General features: G+C 47.3%; 1 protein-coding gene across 3 annotated transcripts in view; it reads right to left on the bottom strand.

The window, feature by feature from the left end:
- The window catches only part of MTMR2 (myotubularin related protein 2), a 91,412-nt gene that overhangs the window by 39,249 nt on the left and 37,472 nt on the right, over window positions 1-14,691 (bottom strand). For 2 of the 3 annotated variants that reach the window (XM_068145347.1, XM_068145357.1), the window contains exon 3: window positions 2,365-2,440. In XM_068145347.1, coding sequence (XP_068001448.1) covers window positions 2,365-2,440 — 76 coding nt within the window. Of the gene's footprint in view, window positions 1-2,364; window positions 2,441-13,138; window positions 13,221-14,691 lie in introns of those variants that run through there. The other variant, XM_068145367.1, reaches the window with a different exon arrangement.

Below are 14,691 nucleotides of genomic sequence, written 5' to 3'. Positions count from 1 at the left end.
TCTTCCTTTTAGTGAGGGCCCCAAAACTGAACTCAGTACTGAAGGTGTGGCCTCACCAGTGCTGAGTACAGGGGGGAAGTGTAGCAGCCATGAATCTGCACAGCACCCAACTGGTGGTGACTGTAAGTCTGAAGTCAGCGATCAAGTTACTCTGCAACAGTTCAGTTCTTTTGGAGCCTGAGTGGTGGTGACTCAAAACAGTCCCCTTCTTAAAAGGCCTCAAACATTTCTCACTTGTTCCAGCAAAAGGCAAGAGGTGCTGCTGGTTTTCTACAGCAAACACCTTCCCTAACTGCCCTTCTGGTTTACATCAATTAAAAATGCCAACATTTAAGCCATTCCCTTCCCCCTCCACCATCCAGCAGTGACCTATCGCTTCTTCTGCCATTAAAGCAGTTGGCTGGCTGTGCTGTGGCAATGGCTTACACTATCACCAAAATGACACTCCTCAAACAGAGACAGATCCTTTCAGAAGGACACCCACTGACTAGAGCTGCCAGGTCCATGTAAGAACTCTTTGGACCATCTTAACAACCTCAAACCTCTCAAACCCAAGAGATCTATTTTGCAGGGGATGGGTGAAGTAAGGTGGACAGCACACCTCCCATCCAGGTGACAGCCACCATGCATGAAATACCAGACTACTGGGCTGTCAGGATGGAGACCTCAATTTCCTTTACCTTTATCCCATGAGATTCAGTTGGGAGGAGGGGAGAAAGAGATTCCCTTACTCCAATGCAGTGCCAACTCATATAACTCTATCATCCTCAAGTCAGCTCTGCTTCTGCAGTCTTCCCTGACTCTCCCAGATCAGGACATGGAGGAGGATCTTTAAAATATCAGGAGTGACTAGTTCAGAGCATCACAGAGTATTTGGTTAAACACACACACATGCTAGCATTGTCATTCTTGATTTTACTTGATATGCATCCATTTGAAGGACAATTATATACAAAATGCTGCTAGCCAGCTCAAATTCAACCAAGTGTTTCATTACTGCCTGATTATTAATCACTTCTCTTCAAAGCCTAGTTTGACAGAGGTTTGAAAGCAGACTCATGAAGAATAATCAGGGTGAGGGCAGCCTGCCTGATTTTTCCATTAGACTTCCCAGTATTCAAAATGTAATTTCAAAATGTTTGGGGGGGGGGGAAAAAAGAAAGCCAAATAGATCAACTAAGAAGAGAAGAGCAGTGTGCATTGACATCTGAGAAGGAAAAGGATTTCTGGGGAAAGGGAAAAGGTGCTATAGAAATGCTTTCAGGGTAAGGAATGCCAGGCACAACCTCAGAGCACTGACTTTGCCAGCCTGTGAGCCACATCACCTTTCACATTTACATTAGTTTGGCTTCCTAAGGAAACAATCTCACTTGATTGCACTGCACATATACACATGCACCTACACACATAGCAAAGCAACTTAATGCTTTGGCAATCCATGTTTATCAGACAGAGAAATTGGCCAAGAAGGCCAATGGCATCCTGGCCTGCATCAGGAATAGTGCGACCAGCAGGAGCAGGGAAGTCATTGTGCCCCTGGACTCAGCAGTGGTTAGGCCACACCTTGAGTCCTGTGTCCAGTTCTGGGCCCCTCAGTTTAAGAAGAACATTGAGACTCTTGAATGTGTCCAGAGAAGGGCAACAAGGCTGGGGAGAGGCCTGGAGCATAAGCCCTATGAGGAGAGGCTGAGGGAGCTGGGGTTGTTTAGCCTGGAGAAGAGGAGGCTCAGGGGAGACCTTCTTGCTCTCTACAACTACCTGAAGGGAGGTTGTAGCCAGGTGGGGGTTGGTCTCTTCTCCCAGGCAACCAGCACCAGAACAAGGGGACACAGTCTCAAGCTGCACCAGGGGAAGTTTAGACTCGAGGTGAGGAGAAAGTTCTTCACTGAGAGAGTTGTTGGCCATTGGAATGTGCTGTCCAGGGAGGTGGTGGAGTCACTATCACTGGAGGTGTTTAGGAAGAGACTGAATGTGGCACTTGAAGCCATGGTTTAGCTGATTAGATGGTGTTGGGTGATAGGTTGGACTTGATGATCTCAAAGGTCTTTTCCAACCTGCTTAATTCTATTCTATTCTATTCTATTCCAAAAAGGGAGGAGGTTGAAACAGTCCCCTGGCCCACCCAGGGGGGTGATTCTGTCCAAGGGGACCCGTGTATTTGCTGGGTTTTATTCCTGGATTGTAAATATTTGTAAATATATTTGGTACATATTCATCACATTTTATAGCTCTAGGTTTTGCTTGCTTTGTAAATACAGCTTCATTCTGCCTTTCAAGTCAGCTGGGCTGGGCTGGTGATTTATTCTGGGGGTAATTCTCCAAAAATTTGCTGGGGGACAGTCTCAACCCACCAGGTTCACATACCCATGTCTTTAATGGTTTCTCCTGGCAGCAAAGGTGGCTCTTCCATTTCAGCCAATTTATTAGTCTCCCTCAGGACCTAAGAAAAAGATAAAAGTAGACAAAAAAGATTCTTTACACTTTCATGAAACAAGAGGTTTATGCTTATCTGTAACATAGAATTACATAGAATAAACCAGGTTGGAAGAGACCTTCAAGATCATCGCGTCCAACCCAGCAACCAATCCAACCCACCTAAACAACTAACCCATGGCACCAAGCACCCCATCAAGTCTCCTCCTGAACACCTCCAGTGATGGTGACTCCACCACCTCCCCGGGCAGCACATTCCAATGGGCAATCACTCTCTCTGTATAGAACTTCCTAACATCCAACCTGAACTTCCCCTGGTGCAGCTTGAGACTGTGTCCTCTTGTTCTGGTGCTGGTTGCCTGGCAGAAGAAACCAACCCCCACCTGGCTACAACCTCCCTTCAGGTAGTTGTAGTGAGCAAGAAGGTCTCCCCTGAGCCTCCTCTTCTCCAGGCTAAGCAACCCCAGCTCCCTCAGCCTCTCCTCACAGGGCTGTGCTCCAAACCCCTCCCCAGCTTTGTTGCCCTTCTCTGGACTCGTTCCAGCAACTCAACATCTTTCCTAAACTGAGGGGCCCGGAGCTGGACACAGGACTCAAGGTGCAAGGGGCAATCGCAAGACTGAGACTTTGGGTTTCATGTTGGCATGTCTCCCACCTGGTGGAGACAGGCAGACAGAGCTCATGTCTGCTCACAACTGAATGTGCAGCCTTGCCCAGAACGCTTCCTGTATCTTAATGTGAGGAAACAGAAAGAAATGTTTCAATTTGACGTCAGGAAATCCCTGCAAAGAAAATTCAAAGAGAGGGCCTGAAGTGGCTCTCTAGAACCTGACACATCTGTGGTCGACTTTCATTTCAGATCAAGTCAGAAGGAGAGCCTCAGGGAAGGAAAACTCTCTAAACTGTGCAAAACAAAAAAAGAAAAGGGGGAAAAAAGGCCCAAAGAAAGCCCATGCCACAAGAAAAGCACATTCCAGCGTTTTCACACAACAGCCTGATGGATAGATGAAAAGATTAACAAGATCAAAGCCTTCTTGAGAACAAGATGTACATTTGGGGAAAAAAAATGCATTCAAAAGACTCTTAAAAAAATATAATAATAAATGTAGTAAGCACAGCCCTGGCTTAACTGGAACCTCACAACTGCACTTAGCTGGGTCAGCTCCTACCATGAAGGCTGCCAGGGCAGCCAGACAGGGGTCTACAGCACGGGTAAAGGGAGCTCACCATTGACAGAGCTCACAGTGGCAAGAATGGAATGGAATGGAATGGAATGGAGTAGAGTAGAGTAGAGTAGAGTAGAGTAGAGTAGAGTAGAGTAGAGTAGAGTAGAGTAGAGTAGAGTAGAGTAGAGTAGAGTAGAGTAGAGTAGAGTAGAGTAGAGTAGAGTAGAGTAGAGTAGACCAGGCCAGACCAGACCAGACCAGGTTGGAAGAGACCTTCAAGATCATCGCGTCCAACCCTTCAACCAATCCAACACCACCTAAACAACTAAACCATGCAACCAAGCACCCCATCAAGTCTCCTCCTGAACACCTCCAATGATGGTGACTCCACCACCTCCCCAGGCAGCCCATTGCAATGGGCAATCACTCTCTCTGTATAGAACTTCTTCCTAACATCCAGCCTAAACCTCTCCTGGCACAGCCTGAGACTGTGCCCTCTTGTTCTGGTGCTGGCTGCCTGGGAGAAGAGACCAACATCTGCCTGTCTACAACCTCCCTTCAGGTAGTTGTAGATAGCAATAAGGTCTCCCTTGAGCCTCCTCTTCTCCAGGCTAAGCAACCCCAGCTCCCTCAGTCCCTCCTCATGGGGCTTGTGTTCCAAACCCCTCACCAAGTTCATGAACTTGTAAAGGAGCTTCCCATCCCCTCCTTCAGCAACAGCCATACAAACAAGGGTTTGCTGGTATAACTAGCAGAAGGCTATGCTGAGGACTTCTTGTCAGCACAGCTGTGCTGGCCAAAGATCACACATGCAATCAAAGCTCTGACTGATGGCTTCCCCAACAAAAGGCTGTGATGTAGACCTGCTCTCAGCTCCAGTATGTTGATTCTTGCATTCGAGTAACAGCCCTGAAATTTGCAGGACACGATAGGGATTACACCACATGAGAAGGAGGCTTCTGGCTAATTAGTTTATAAGTGGTGGTCATCTTTGTGGCCTTTTATCTTGGAAGGATATCAATAGACTCTGCATTCAGAACACGATCGCAACCTCTTTGAGAAGATCTGCGCCCCAAGCAGGCAGCAGCTGCTTCTAGGATCACTTCAGTCAACAGCTGGACTCACAGCTCTCCTGCAGATGTCAGTGGGAGCACATCCAGTGGTAAACACTGGAGAACTGAGCTTTATTTTAAGCCAAAACAAATATGAGGTAAGATATACAGAAAGCATCTGGTATGACAAACAGCTGCCATGATCACTAGGTGGGCAGCACTCAGGTGGTGTACTGCACTGAAGGAAGGGGAGAGAAGACGGGAAGAGGAAGGCAGTATGAAACAGAAAGCCTCCATGCCAACACCATTCTGCACAGCCAAGGTTGAAAAGTTTACAAGCTGGCTCTTCTAAGCCTAATATAATCCACCTGCTCATCTGCACTCTCTGAGATATGAACTGTGTCCAGTTCTGGGCCCCTCAGTTTAAGAAGGACATTGAGACTCCTGAACATGTCCAGAGAAGGGCAACGAGGCTGGGGAGAGGCCTCAAGCACAGCCCTGTGAGGAGAGGCTGAGGGAGCTGGGGTTGCTTAGCCTGGAGAAGAGGAGGCTCAGGGGAGACCTTCTTGCTTTCTACAACTCCCTGAAGAGAAGTTGTAGCCAGGAGGAGGCTGGTCTCTTCTCCCAGGCAACCAGCACCAGAACAAGAGGACACAGTCTCAAGCTGCACCAGGGGAATTTTAGGCTGGAGGTGAGGAGAAAGTTCTTCACAGAAAGAGTTGTTAGCCATTGGAATGTGCTCCCCAGGGAGGTGGTGGAGTCATGGTCACTGGAGATGTTCAAGAGGGGATTGGACATGGCACTGGGTGCCATGGTTCAGTTAGTCCTGAGGTGTTGGGTGCTAGGTTGGACTTGATGACCCCTGAGGTCTTTTCCAACCTTATTGATTCTATGAAATCCCCAGAGTCAGAGGAAAGAGTTAACGATCCAGACCTGCACTCACTTCAACACAGGGCAGTGGACAGATGGCCTCCTGGGAGCAGAGGACTTCAGGGTTGACAGCTTCTGCTCCCTTGCCTCCCACCACATGCCCTCTTGAGTTTTTTTCAGTTTCTTTTTGGTTTGGTACAGAGTTGAGGACTAAACTAATTTTCACCATTCCTCAACAGAACCTCAGCCACATGGCCTACCTCTGGTAACAGCACCAACTGCCTCCATGATGATTTCAAAGTTGGCACAAGCCTATCTCCCTTGGGTAGCAACCACCCTTCCCAAGACACAGAGACAGCTATGGTCAGAAAGCCCAGAGCAAACGCTCCTCCAGTGTGCCGGTCTTTGCAGCCTCTGCCCAGCCCCAGACCTTGAGAGATCCTCCTAGTTGGAACATGAACACTTGAAACCCAGGCTGGCAGAAACTGAGAAATGAATGGTAGGCATTTTCCTGAAATCCACCTCCATCAATGGCTCCTTAAAATCGATTCAGGGAAATGCAATCTGTCTGCAGCTGACAACGCAGGCGGCATGCTCAAGAGAAGACATCTGGGACAGTGCTAAAGGACAGGGGCAGCAGGAGGAAGCAAAAAGTCAGTGGATAAGGAAAGAGGAGTTTTGGAAACAGATCAAGGGGTAAGAATAGGATGGGACAATGCACATAGATCTCTGGGAGGATGCCAGCACCACAGATGGACCCTCTGCCCCTTATACAACTAAGGAGATGACACAAAAAGCCTTTCCTATTTCAGTGCCATCTTCCCCTCCTCCTCAAGTCCCCAAATGGTTCATTAAAGTGTGAGAAAAGGCTTTTTTTGCACATTAGCCTATTTTCAAGACTCTAAAAATAACACTCCTGGGCCCAGATTTAGCCCTCTGCAAACCTTGCAAAATGAAGTTATGAGCTCCATTGAGACACAGAGGCAAGCAGGGGAGCCAGGGACACAACTGTGCCAGCCTCGCTGCAGGACAGTGACGTCTGCCTACTGACGCATTAACACGATGCAGGTAGGTACCATATATATCTCTAACTGAAATCTTCCACCCCTCTGTGCCTCAGGCTTTCAAATTGCTTGGTGGGAACAAAACCAGAGAGTGCTTAGAGATCTGCAGTGAAGGTCACAGCCAGAGCTGAGCAGAACACACGTTACTTAGGGTTAGGACCACGTTGACAGAGCCACACGCTGCATGTCTCTGTCACAACCGCGGCTGAGATGGCCTCTGTAAGAAACAAATGCAGCCCCCAAAAATCAGCAGGCTGCTTTCCCTTGCCTCTAAGCCAGGCAAGGTCTTTCTCATCTTTTTCCTGTAGAAATGTTACACTCAATAACTGAATCTTTTGGGAGTTAAGAGTTTAGTTACACACCAGAACAGGTTTTTTCTTCTGTCTTCTTTTCCTGAGCAACATCAGCTACCCATTCCACCCATTAGCAGCTCTCCCTCCAGATAAAACAGTTCTCTGGGAGTACCTTAGCACCTAAACAGAAGTCCTGCCTTAGATCAGAGAGGGTGTGAGGACTGCATGCCACCACCTACCTTTGTTCTCTGCTCAAGCAGTGACTTGGCAGAGCAAACCCACACTTGCTACATTTAACAACCACTTCTCTTACTCCAGGATCCACCTTGTGTTAGCTCCAGCCCACTGTGCCGTGGCAGAAGGCACAGAGCTCTCTCACACTCTCCCACCTCCTGCACCCAGGGCAGGGAAACCCTTATGCTGTATTGCTGACACCCCCCAGATCTGAGCAACAAAATGATCATCTCCTTTGCCTGCGTGTATGGTGTCAGGAAGAGATTTAGATCCTGCTAAAAACGCAGACTGCTCCCTGCCTCATCCCTTGCCTCTTCACGCTGCGATTCAGGGTACTGCAGCTCTGCCAAGCCTCTCCAACCATGTGTGCACACTGACTCCCAACACAGCAGCCAGCATGCTGCTCCAAAAATCCCACTCCTGACTGATGTCCCTGCATGACTCATGCACATACCTCATCCCAAGCAGCCACAGCCAACTCAGGCCAGTACAGACATACGCTGCACCCTAAGCACACGGTCTGAGAGGTCTGTGCAATGCTGAACACTGTCCAGAAGGAGCTGACAGGGTGCATGAAATTGTGTACTCAGGGTTTGCTTTTGTGTGTGATCAAAGCAACTTGTATGTTTTCCTCCTGTATTGCCTGTGAGGTGTTTGCCTACCAGCTGCACAGCCAGGATGACAACACATGTCCTGTGCTGCTTGAGGCCAAGCCAGGACTGCCTCCTCCTACCCATTCTGCCAGTGCTGCAATGCCTCCTGGACCTTGCTCAGTCAAGATGCCTGGGTTCACTTCATGGCTTTGTTTAATGGATGTTTTCTCATAACATGAATCATTTTGCCAGGACTGGCTTAGGGTGTGACTACATGAGTGAAGGTGTGTTAACCCAGGCCAAGGGAGGGAGAACAGCTGGGACTGTCCATGAACACCAGTATCTGCAGTGCAAGCCTCCAAATAACAAAGAGGCACAGAGACAGCACCTGAGATCCCTCCTAGACATTTTTCAGTTATTCTTTTCTACCTTATCCTGAATATTTGAGCCCTGAAACCCACAGTCAGAATTGTTTGGCTTTGTGCAACTTGAAGGGAGACTACAAGCCTGTGTTACTGACCTGCTGTGTAAGACTTCCCTTCTATCCTGAATCGCAATCAGAAGGAGCAAGAGAAAGGTTTGGGGTTTAGACAAAATTAAAACATACCCTTTTTTTTAACTCCCCTCCTCTGAGTTAGTCCCTCCTTGGTAACCTCCTACACACTCCAAATCATTTAGCACATTCCCACCATAATCTGCTCTGCATAAAGCCACAGCACTGGCACAACACGTCTGACCTGACACCAGGACCGCCTCGATCCTGCATTATCCCCTTCCCCAAATCCACATCTGCCCCATCTATTAGGCCACACCTCGAGTACTGTGTCCAGTTCTGGGCTCCTGAGGTTAGGAAGGAGGTTGACTTGCTGGAGCATGTCCAGAGAAGGGCAACAAAGTTGGTGAGGGGTTTGGAACACAAGCCCTATGAGGAGAGGCTGAGGGAGCTGGGGTTGCTTAGCCTGGAGAAGAGGAGACTCAAGGGTGACCTTATTGCTCTCTACAACTCCCTGAAAGGGAGTTGTAGACAGGCAGAAGTTGGTCTCTTCTGCCAGGCAGCCAGCACCAGAACAAGAGGACACAGTCTCAGGCTGTGCCAGGGGAGGTTTAGGCCGGAGGTCAGGAGGAAGTTTTACACAAAGAGAGTGATTGCCCATTGGAATGGGCTGCCTGGGGAGGTGGTGGAGTCACCGTCGCTGGAGGTGGTCAGGAGGAGACTTGATGGGGTGCTTGGTGCCAGGGGTTAGTTGGTTGGGTGGTGTTGGATGATAGGTTGGACACGATCATCTTGAAGGTCTCTTCCAACTTGGTTTGGTCTATTCTATTCCATTCCATTCCATTCCATTCCATTCCATTCCATTCCATTCCATTCCATTCCATTCCATTCCATTCCATTCCATTCCATTCCATTCCAAAGATGAGCTCTCCAGCTACACACAGTCCTGTTCTGTCTCTCTTTCAGCAGGAAGCCAGTCTCTTAACATAAACATATATAATTTGTCTGCACAGACAAACATTATACACACACAAAAACCCCTCTGCAGCTGTGAGCCCCTGAACTCACAAGCTTGGCAACGGTCAGCAGCCACAGACAGGGACAAGAGTGTGCACCGTGTGTGTGTGTGTGTGTGCAAGAATACACACACAGAATCAGCAGCATTTACAGAGATGCAGCTTTCCAAATGATGGCTGAAACAGGGATTTGAAAATCAACAGCCAAGTGCAAGATTTTATCTGCCACAGGAAAATATTTGTCTGATACTTCAAATTTTAAGGGACGAGCAGGGAATGTTCTGCTTGCAGTTAATATATCTAAACTTTCCTTCCTCCCACACACCATTGAAAAAAAAGAAAGAGAGAAAAGGGAGGGGGGCAAAGGGAAAAAAATAGAGAGAAGGGATAAAAAGGAAAAAAAGAAAAAATATATATGTTTTTCTCTCAAGGACTGGTTCCTGATTTAATGCACTCCTGAATCAGCACTCTTGCCACTGTGCCAGCAGGGTAGTCAGTAAAGTGCAGGAATATCCATTTCATCTCATCTGAGCTAGGCACTTTGTTCAGTCAGTAGAAAGAAGATCTAGGAGACTTTTGGGATGAGTGCCTTTGTCCCCACCAGGGAACTACAGTAAGTAACTCTGATGCAGATATCCATGCTTGGTAAGGCAAACTCCATCTCCAGTGCTTCACTTGAACATGTCCAGAGAAGGGCAACAAGGCTGGGGAGAGGCCTTGAGCACAGCCCTGTGAGGAGAGGCTGAGGGAGCTGGGGTTGTTTAGCCTGGAGAAGAGGAGGCTCAGGGGTGACCTCATTGCTCTCTACAACTACCTGAAAGGTGGTTGTAGGCAGGAAGGGGTTGGTCTCTTCTCCCAGGCAACCAGCACCAGAACAAGAGGACACAGTCAGAAGCTGCACCAGGGGAGGTTTAGACTCGAGGTGAGGAGAAAGTTCTTCACCGAGTGAGTGATTCGTCATTGGAATGTGCTGCCCAGGGAGGTGGTGGAGTCCCTGGAGGTGTTCAAGAGGGGATTGGATGCGGCACTTGGTGCCATGGTCTAGTCATGAGGTCGGTGGTGACAGGTTGGACTTGATGATCCTTGAGGTCTCTTCCAACCTTAGTGATCCTGTGATACTGTGGCCAGTGCAGCAGCACCTAATCTCCAGGACATCCCAATGCAACTAAGTAGTCACAACCTATACTTTGCAGAGAGACCCAAACCTTGTGCACATAGACAGGAGGAGTATGAGCCAGCTCAGATCAAAAACCTGCACAAACTTCATTAAAATAGGCATGACTCAAAAGTTTGCAGGACAAGTCTTACTAGCTGAGAGACAGCTTCTGAGTCAGAGCTAGCTTCTTACTGTTCAGAGAATCCCATGAGGGGAGTCAGCTTTTATGGAAAGGCTAAGGATTATTAATCCATAGGATTATTTTTAGTCCTGGTCAATGAATCACAGAATGGTAGGGGTTGGAAGGGACCTCTGAAGATCATCAAGTTCAACCCAGAGCAGGACCACCTGAAGCAGGTCACATAGGAGCATGCCCAGCTGGGCCTTGAAAGCCTCCAGAGACAGAGACTATCACCTCTCTGAGCAGCCCATTCCAGTGTTCTGCCACTCACAAAGTAAAGAAGTTCCTGCTCACATTTAGATGGAACTTCCTGTGTTTAAGTTCATACACATCACCTCTTGTCCTGTCATTGGGGACCACTGACAGGAGTCTGGCCCCATCTTCATGACACCCACCCCTTAGACATTTGTAAGCATGAATAAGATCCCCCCTCAGCCTTCTCCAAGCTAAAGGGACCCAGCTCTCAGCCTTAAGAGGGTTTGGCTTTTGTATTTTCTTTGCAAATGAAGAGCAAAATGTCTACACCTAGGTAAACAGTGTTCTCCTCCTTTCAAATGTCTTTTGTAAATCTCAGATCATGTTCACCTATTCCTTCTCCTGAACTGCCACCCCTGCTGATCCTCTTTCATGGATGGTTGTTGCTATGAGAGTCAAAAGGACACTGGCACTATGGCAGGTGTACCAAGATTATACCAACAGAGTAGAGTAGAGTAGAGCAGACCAGACCCGACCAGACCACACCAGACCAGATCAGGTTGGAAGAGACCTTCAAGATCATCAATTCCAACCTATCACCCAACACCATCTCATCAACTAAACCATGGCACCAAGCACCCCATCCAGTCTCTTCCTAAACACCTCCACTGATGGTGACTCCACCACCTCCCTGGGCAGCACATTCCAATGGCCAATCACTCTCTCTGTGAAGAATTTCTTCCTAACATCCAGCCTAAACCTCCCCTGGTGCAGTTTGAGACTGTGTCCTCTTGTTCTGGTGCTGGTTACCTGGGAGAAGAGACCAGCCCCCACCTGCCTACAACCTCAATGACAGTGTAAAAACATTTGAAACATGAGCAGATACAGAAGATCTTTCCATTCAATTAAAAAAAACCTTAGGAAGTCTAATTCTGTCCAGCTGATGTCCACAGAAACTGCAGAACTAGCACAAGTATGTGCAGAATCACATGGGATAATTTTTCATAGGTATGTTGGCTTCTTCTCTAAATGAACTTGTTTCTGACAACAACAAAAAGAAGGCACATTTTTTCCAGCATTTTGTTTAGCTACTTCTGCCTTCTCAGTGCTCAATTAGCAGGACTGCAAAACAGTAGTCATGCTTATGTGACAAATCCTCTTGCAAACACAGTACTGGTTTGGAGAGCTTTTCAGCTGCTGTTTATTGCTATGTGAGGTGTACTCTGAGAACATTTATGTGCTATCTGTCCTACTGGAAATCCAATAAACCACAAAGCCAGAAAGTTAATGGACTTTGCAGAATAGAATAGAATAGAATAGAATAGAATAGAATAGAATAGAATAGAATAGAATAGAATAGAATAGAACAGAACAGAACAGAACAGAACCAGACCAGGTTGGAAGAGACCTTCAAGATCATCGTGTCCAACCCATCAACCAATGCAACCCACCTAAACAACTAACCCATGGCACCAAGCACCCCAGCAAGTCTCCTCCTGAACACCTCCAATGATGGCGACTCCACCACCTCCCCAGGCAGCCCATTTCAATGGGCAATCACTCTCTCTGTATAGAACTTCTTCCTAACATCCAGCCTAAACCTCCCCTGGCGCAGCTTGAGACTGTGCCCTCTTGTTCTGGTGCTGGTTGCCTGGGAGAAGAGACCAACCTCTGCCTGTCTACAACCTCCCTTATGGTAGTTGTAGAGAGCAATAAGGTCTCCCCTGAGCCTCCTCTTCTCCAGGCTAAGCAACCCCAGCTCCCTCATCCTCTCCTCACAGGGCTTGTGCTCCAAACCCCTCACCAACTTTGTTGCCCTTTGTTTCTGAATCATGAAGCAAAATGACTACAAGAAAGAACAGCAGTACCCCAGCACGAGTGAGGCACGGGGGCTGTTCTGAGGATTATGATTTCTGAGGATGAAAAACTATATTCAGAGCAGTGAGATATTAATTGCAGGGAAATGCTTTTGTGTCTTAGTCTTTTGGGATGCTAGAAGTTCAAAGGGGGGAAGAGACAAACCACCATGGACACACAGAGCATTTCAGAACGGTACACAGGGAATCAAATATGCTGTTCAAAGACCTCATCCAACCCACCCAGCTTCTAAGAGAGCACTCAGCCAAAGGACTCTCCCTAGCTTGGTTAGAAAGTAAAATAAATCATAAAATAATAAAAAACCAACACAAGAGGCACTACATTGTTAGGAAAATACCCTGACAACAGAGCATCTATGCCACTGAAGACAATCACCACACAGAACGTAGACAGCAACTGCCTTTTAACTGACAAAACTGAAACAACAAATCACAACCTGGGCTTTCCACTCACCCATATAGATTTTCTGGAAGTATAAAAAGGCTTGGAAAAAAAAATTCACTTGCTTACTTACCACTGTCTTTAAAAAGAAGCTGAAGATTAGTGTGTTAAACAAGTAATACAGACAGCAGGGTGCTACAGAGCAACCCCTCTGCGGAAGGAGGCAGCCACCACTCAGTGTTTCCCTGCCTTGGTTTCTCACACAAAGTACTTCTCCTCTCAGACCCCAGTGTCCAGTGATGAAGAACAGCCTCTCTGGGCTGGTGAATCTCCTGGGCCCTCACTGCAAAAGCACAAGGCAAAGCTCAGAAGCTCAAAGGAACACATTGTTGAGGGCCACTTGTTCAACCAGGGCTGGCTTGTCTCTTCAAGTTTGCATGGCTTGGTGCCTCAAGACAATTCCCTCATTAGGCTCTGACAGAAAGTCGTCATTGACTCAACACAGCAACGTTCCCTGGCACAGAAGCTTGCAGATATTATCTATTCAGACCAGTCCAACATTTTTGAACACAGAACTTTCTTCAGTGCCAAGGGTTCCACAGACATCTTGCACGGTAACAGCTCTGTTCCATTCCCCACTGACTGCTCAAAAACTTTGGACAGCACATCAGCCTTTTTGTTTGTTTGTTTGTTTGCTTAACAGAGTTCTGTTCAGCAAACAATTCAGAAAATAGATGCAAATGTTCAAGGAAAGCCTTAAACCACTTCAGTGAAGTTCCTATCACCAGTCTTAAGTAACAGAAAAACACTCTGGCCAGAGGATTACAAATTCTACCAGCTAAAGTCAGTCACAGAATTTCACTTTGAAGTGTAGTGATATGTAAGGTAAGGATTCAAGACACAAGTAGTCAGATGCTCACAAGGAGTAAACAACCATGCATGCAAAATTCAGTGCAAAAACACCTACAGGAAAATCAGCTCTTGGCAGGTACAGCATGCAGTCACAAATCTGCACACTCCTTTTAAATACCATGCTTGTTCATTCCTGCCTGATCTGTGCTTCAGCCTACAAAGCCATGACTAGGTGGGGGGAAGCCACCTCTTACCCAGTTTTACTCAGCAAAAGGAGAATCCTTGCACTTCGTGGCTAGGAGAAATACAGCAGCCAATTAGGAAGAGATGAAAATACTCTGGATGAACATACGAAGGCCACTTGCTTATCCTCCTCTAGCTTTCCATTCCTAATAGATGGCAATCATAAATGCTTCCAGAGATTTCTTTCACTGCAGATTACTTCATATTCGAGCACCCAGGTACCTCTGTACAGGAAAAATTAGCAGTGCTTGCTGTCTTTGCTCTCTCCTAAGCAGATGAGCACTGAGGGAGTATTATTTCCATGTAGAGGAGACAGAAGACTGGCTGCATCTGGCTTTTCCCCCCATCTAATTTGCATGAAATCAATATTTTACAACCCAAAGGTTGGCTGCTCTGTAGGTTTGTTTCCTTGAAAGGGGGAGGTGCAGAAAAGGGACCAAGCTTTTCTACCTCTTAGGTTAAAAGAGAGATTGTGATTCCCATGAAACATACAGCACTTACAGGCATGGAAACTGGAGCCCTAGAAAAACGCAGCAATCTCAGGGGCTAAATTCTAAACTCCAGTCACTCGTGGGGCTGTCCTGGAATAAC

This window comes from Melanerpes formicivorus, unplaced genomic scaffold (genome assembly GCF_026170545.1).
Source record: "Melanerpes formicivorus ecotype bairdi unplaced genomic scaffold, bMelFor1.0.p_v2 SCAF_1, whole genome shotgun sequence".
Lineage (NCBI taxonomy): Eukaryota > Metazoa > Chordata > Aves > Piciformes > Picidae > Melanerpes > Melanerpes formicivorus.
Note: the sequence above shows the minus strand (reverse complement) of the source record. Positions and strands in the feature narration are given on the sequence as shown.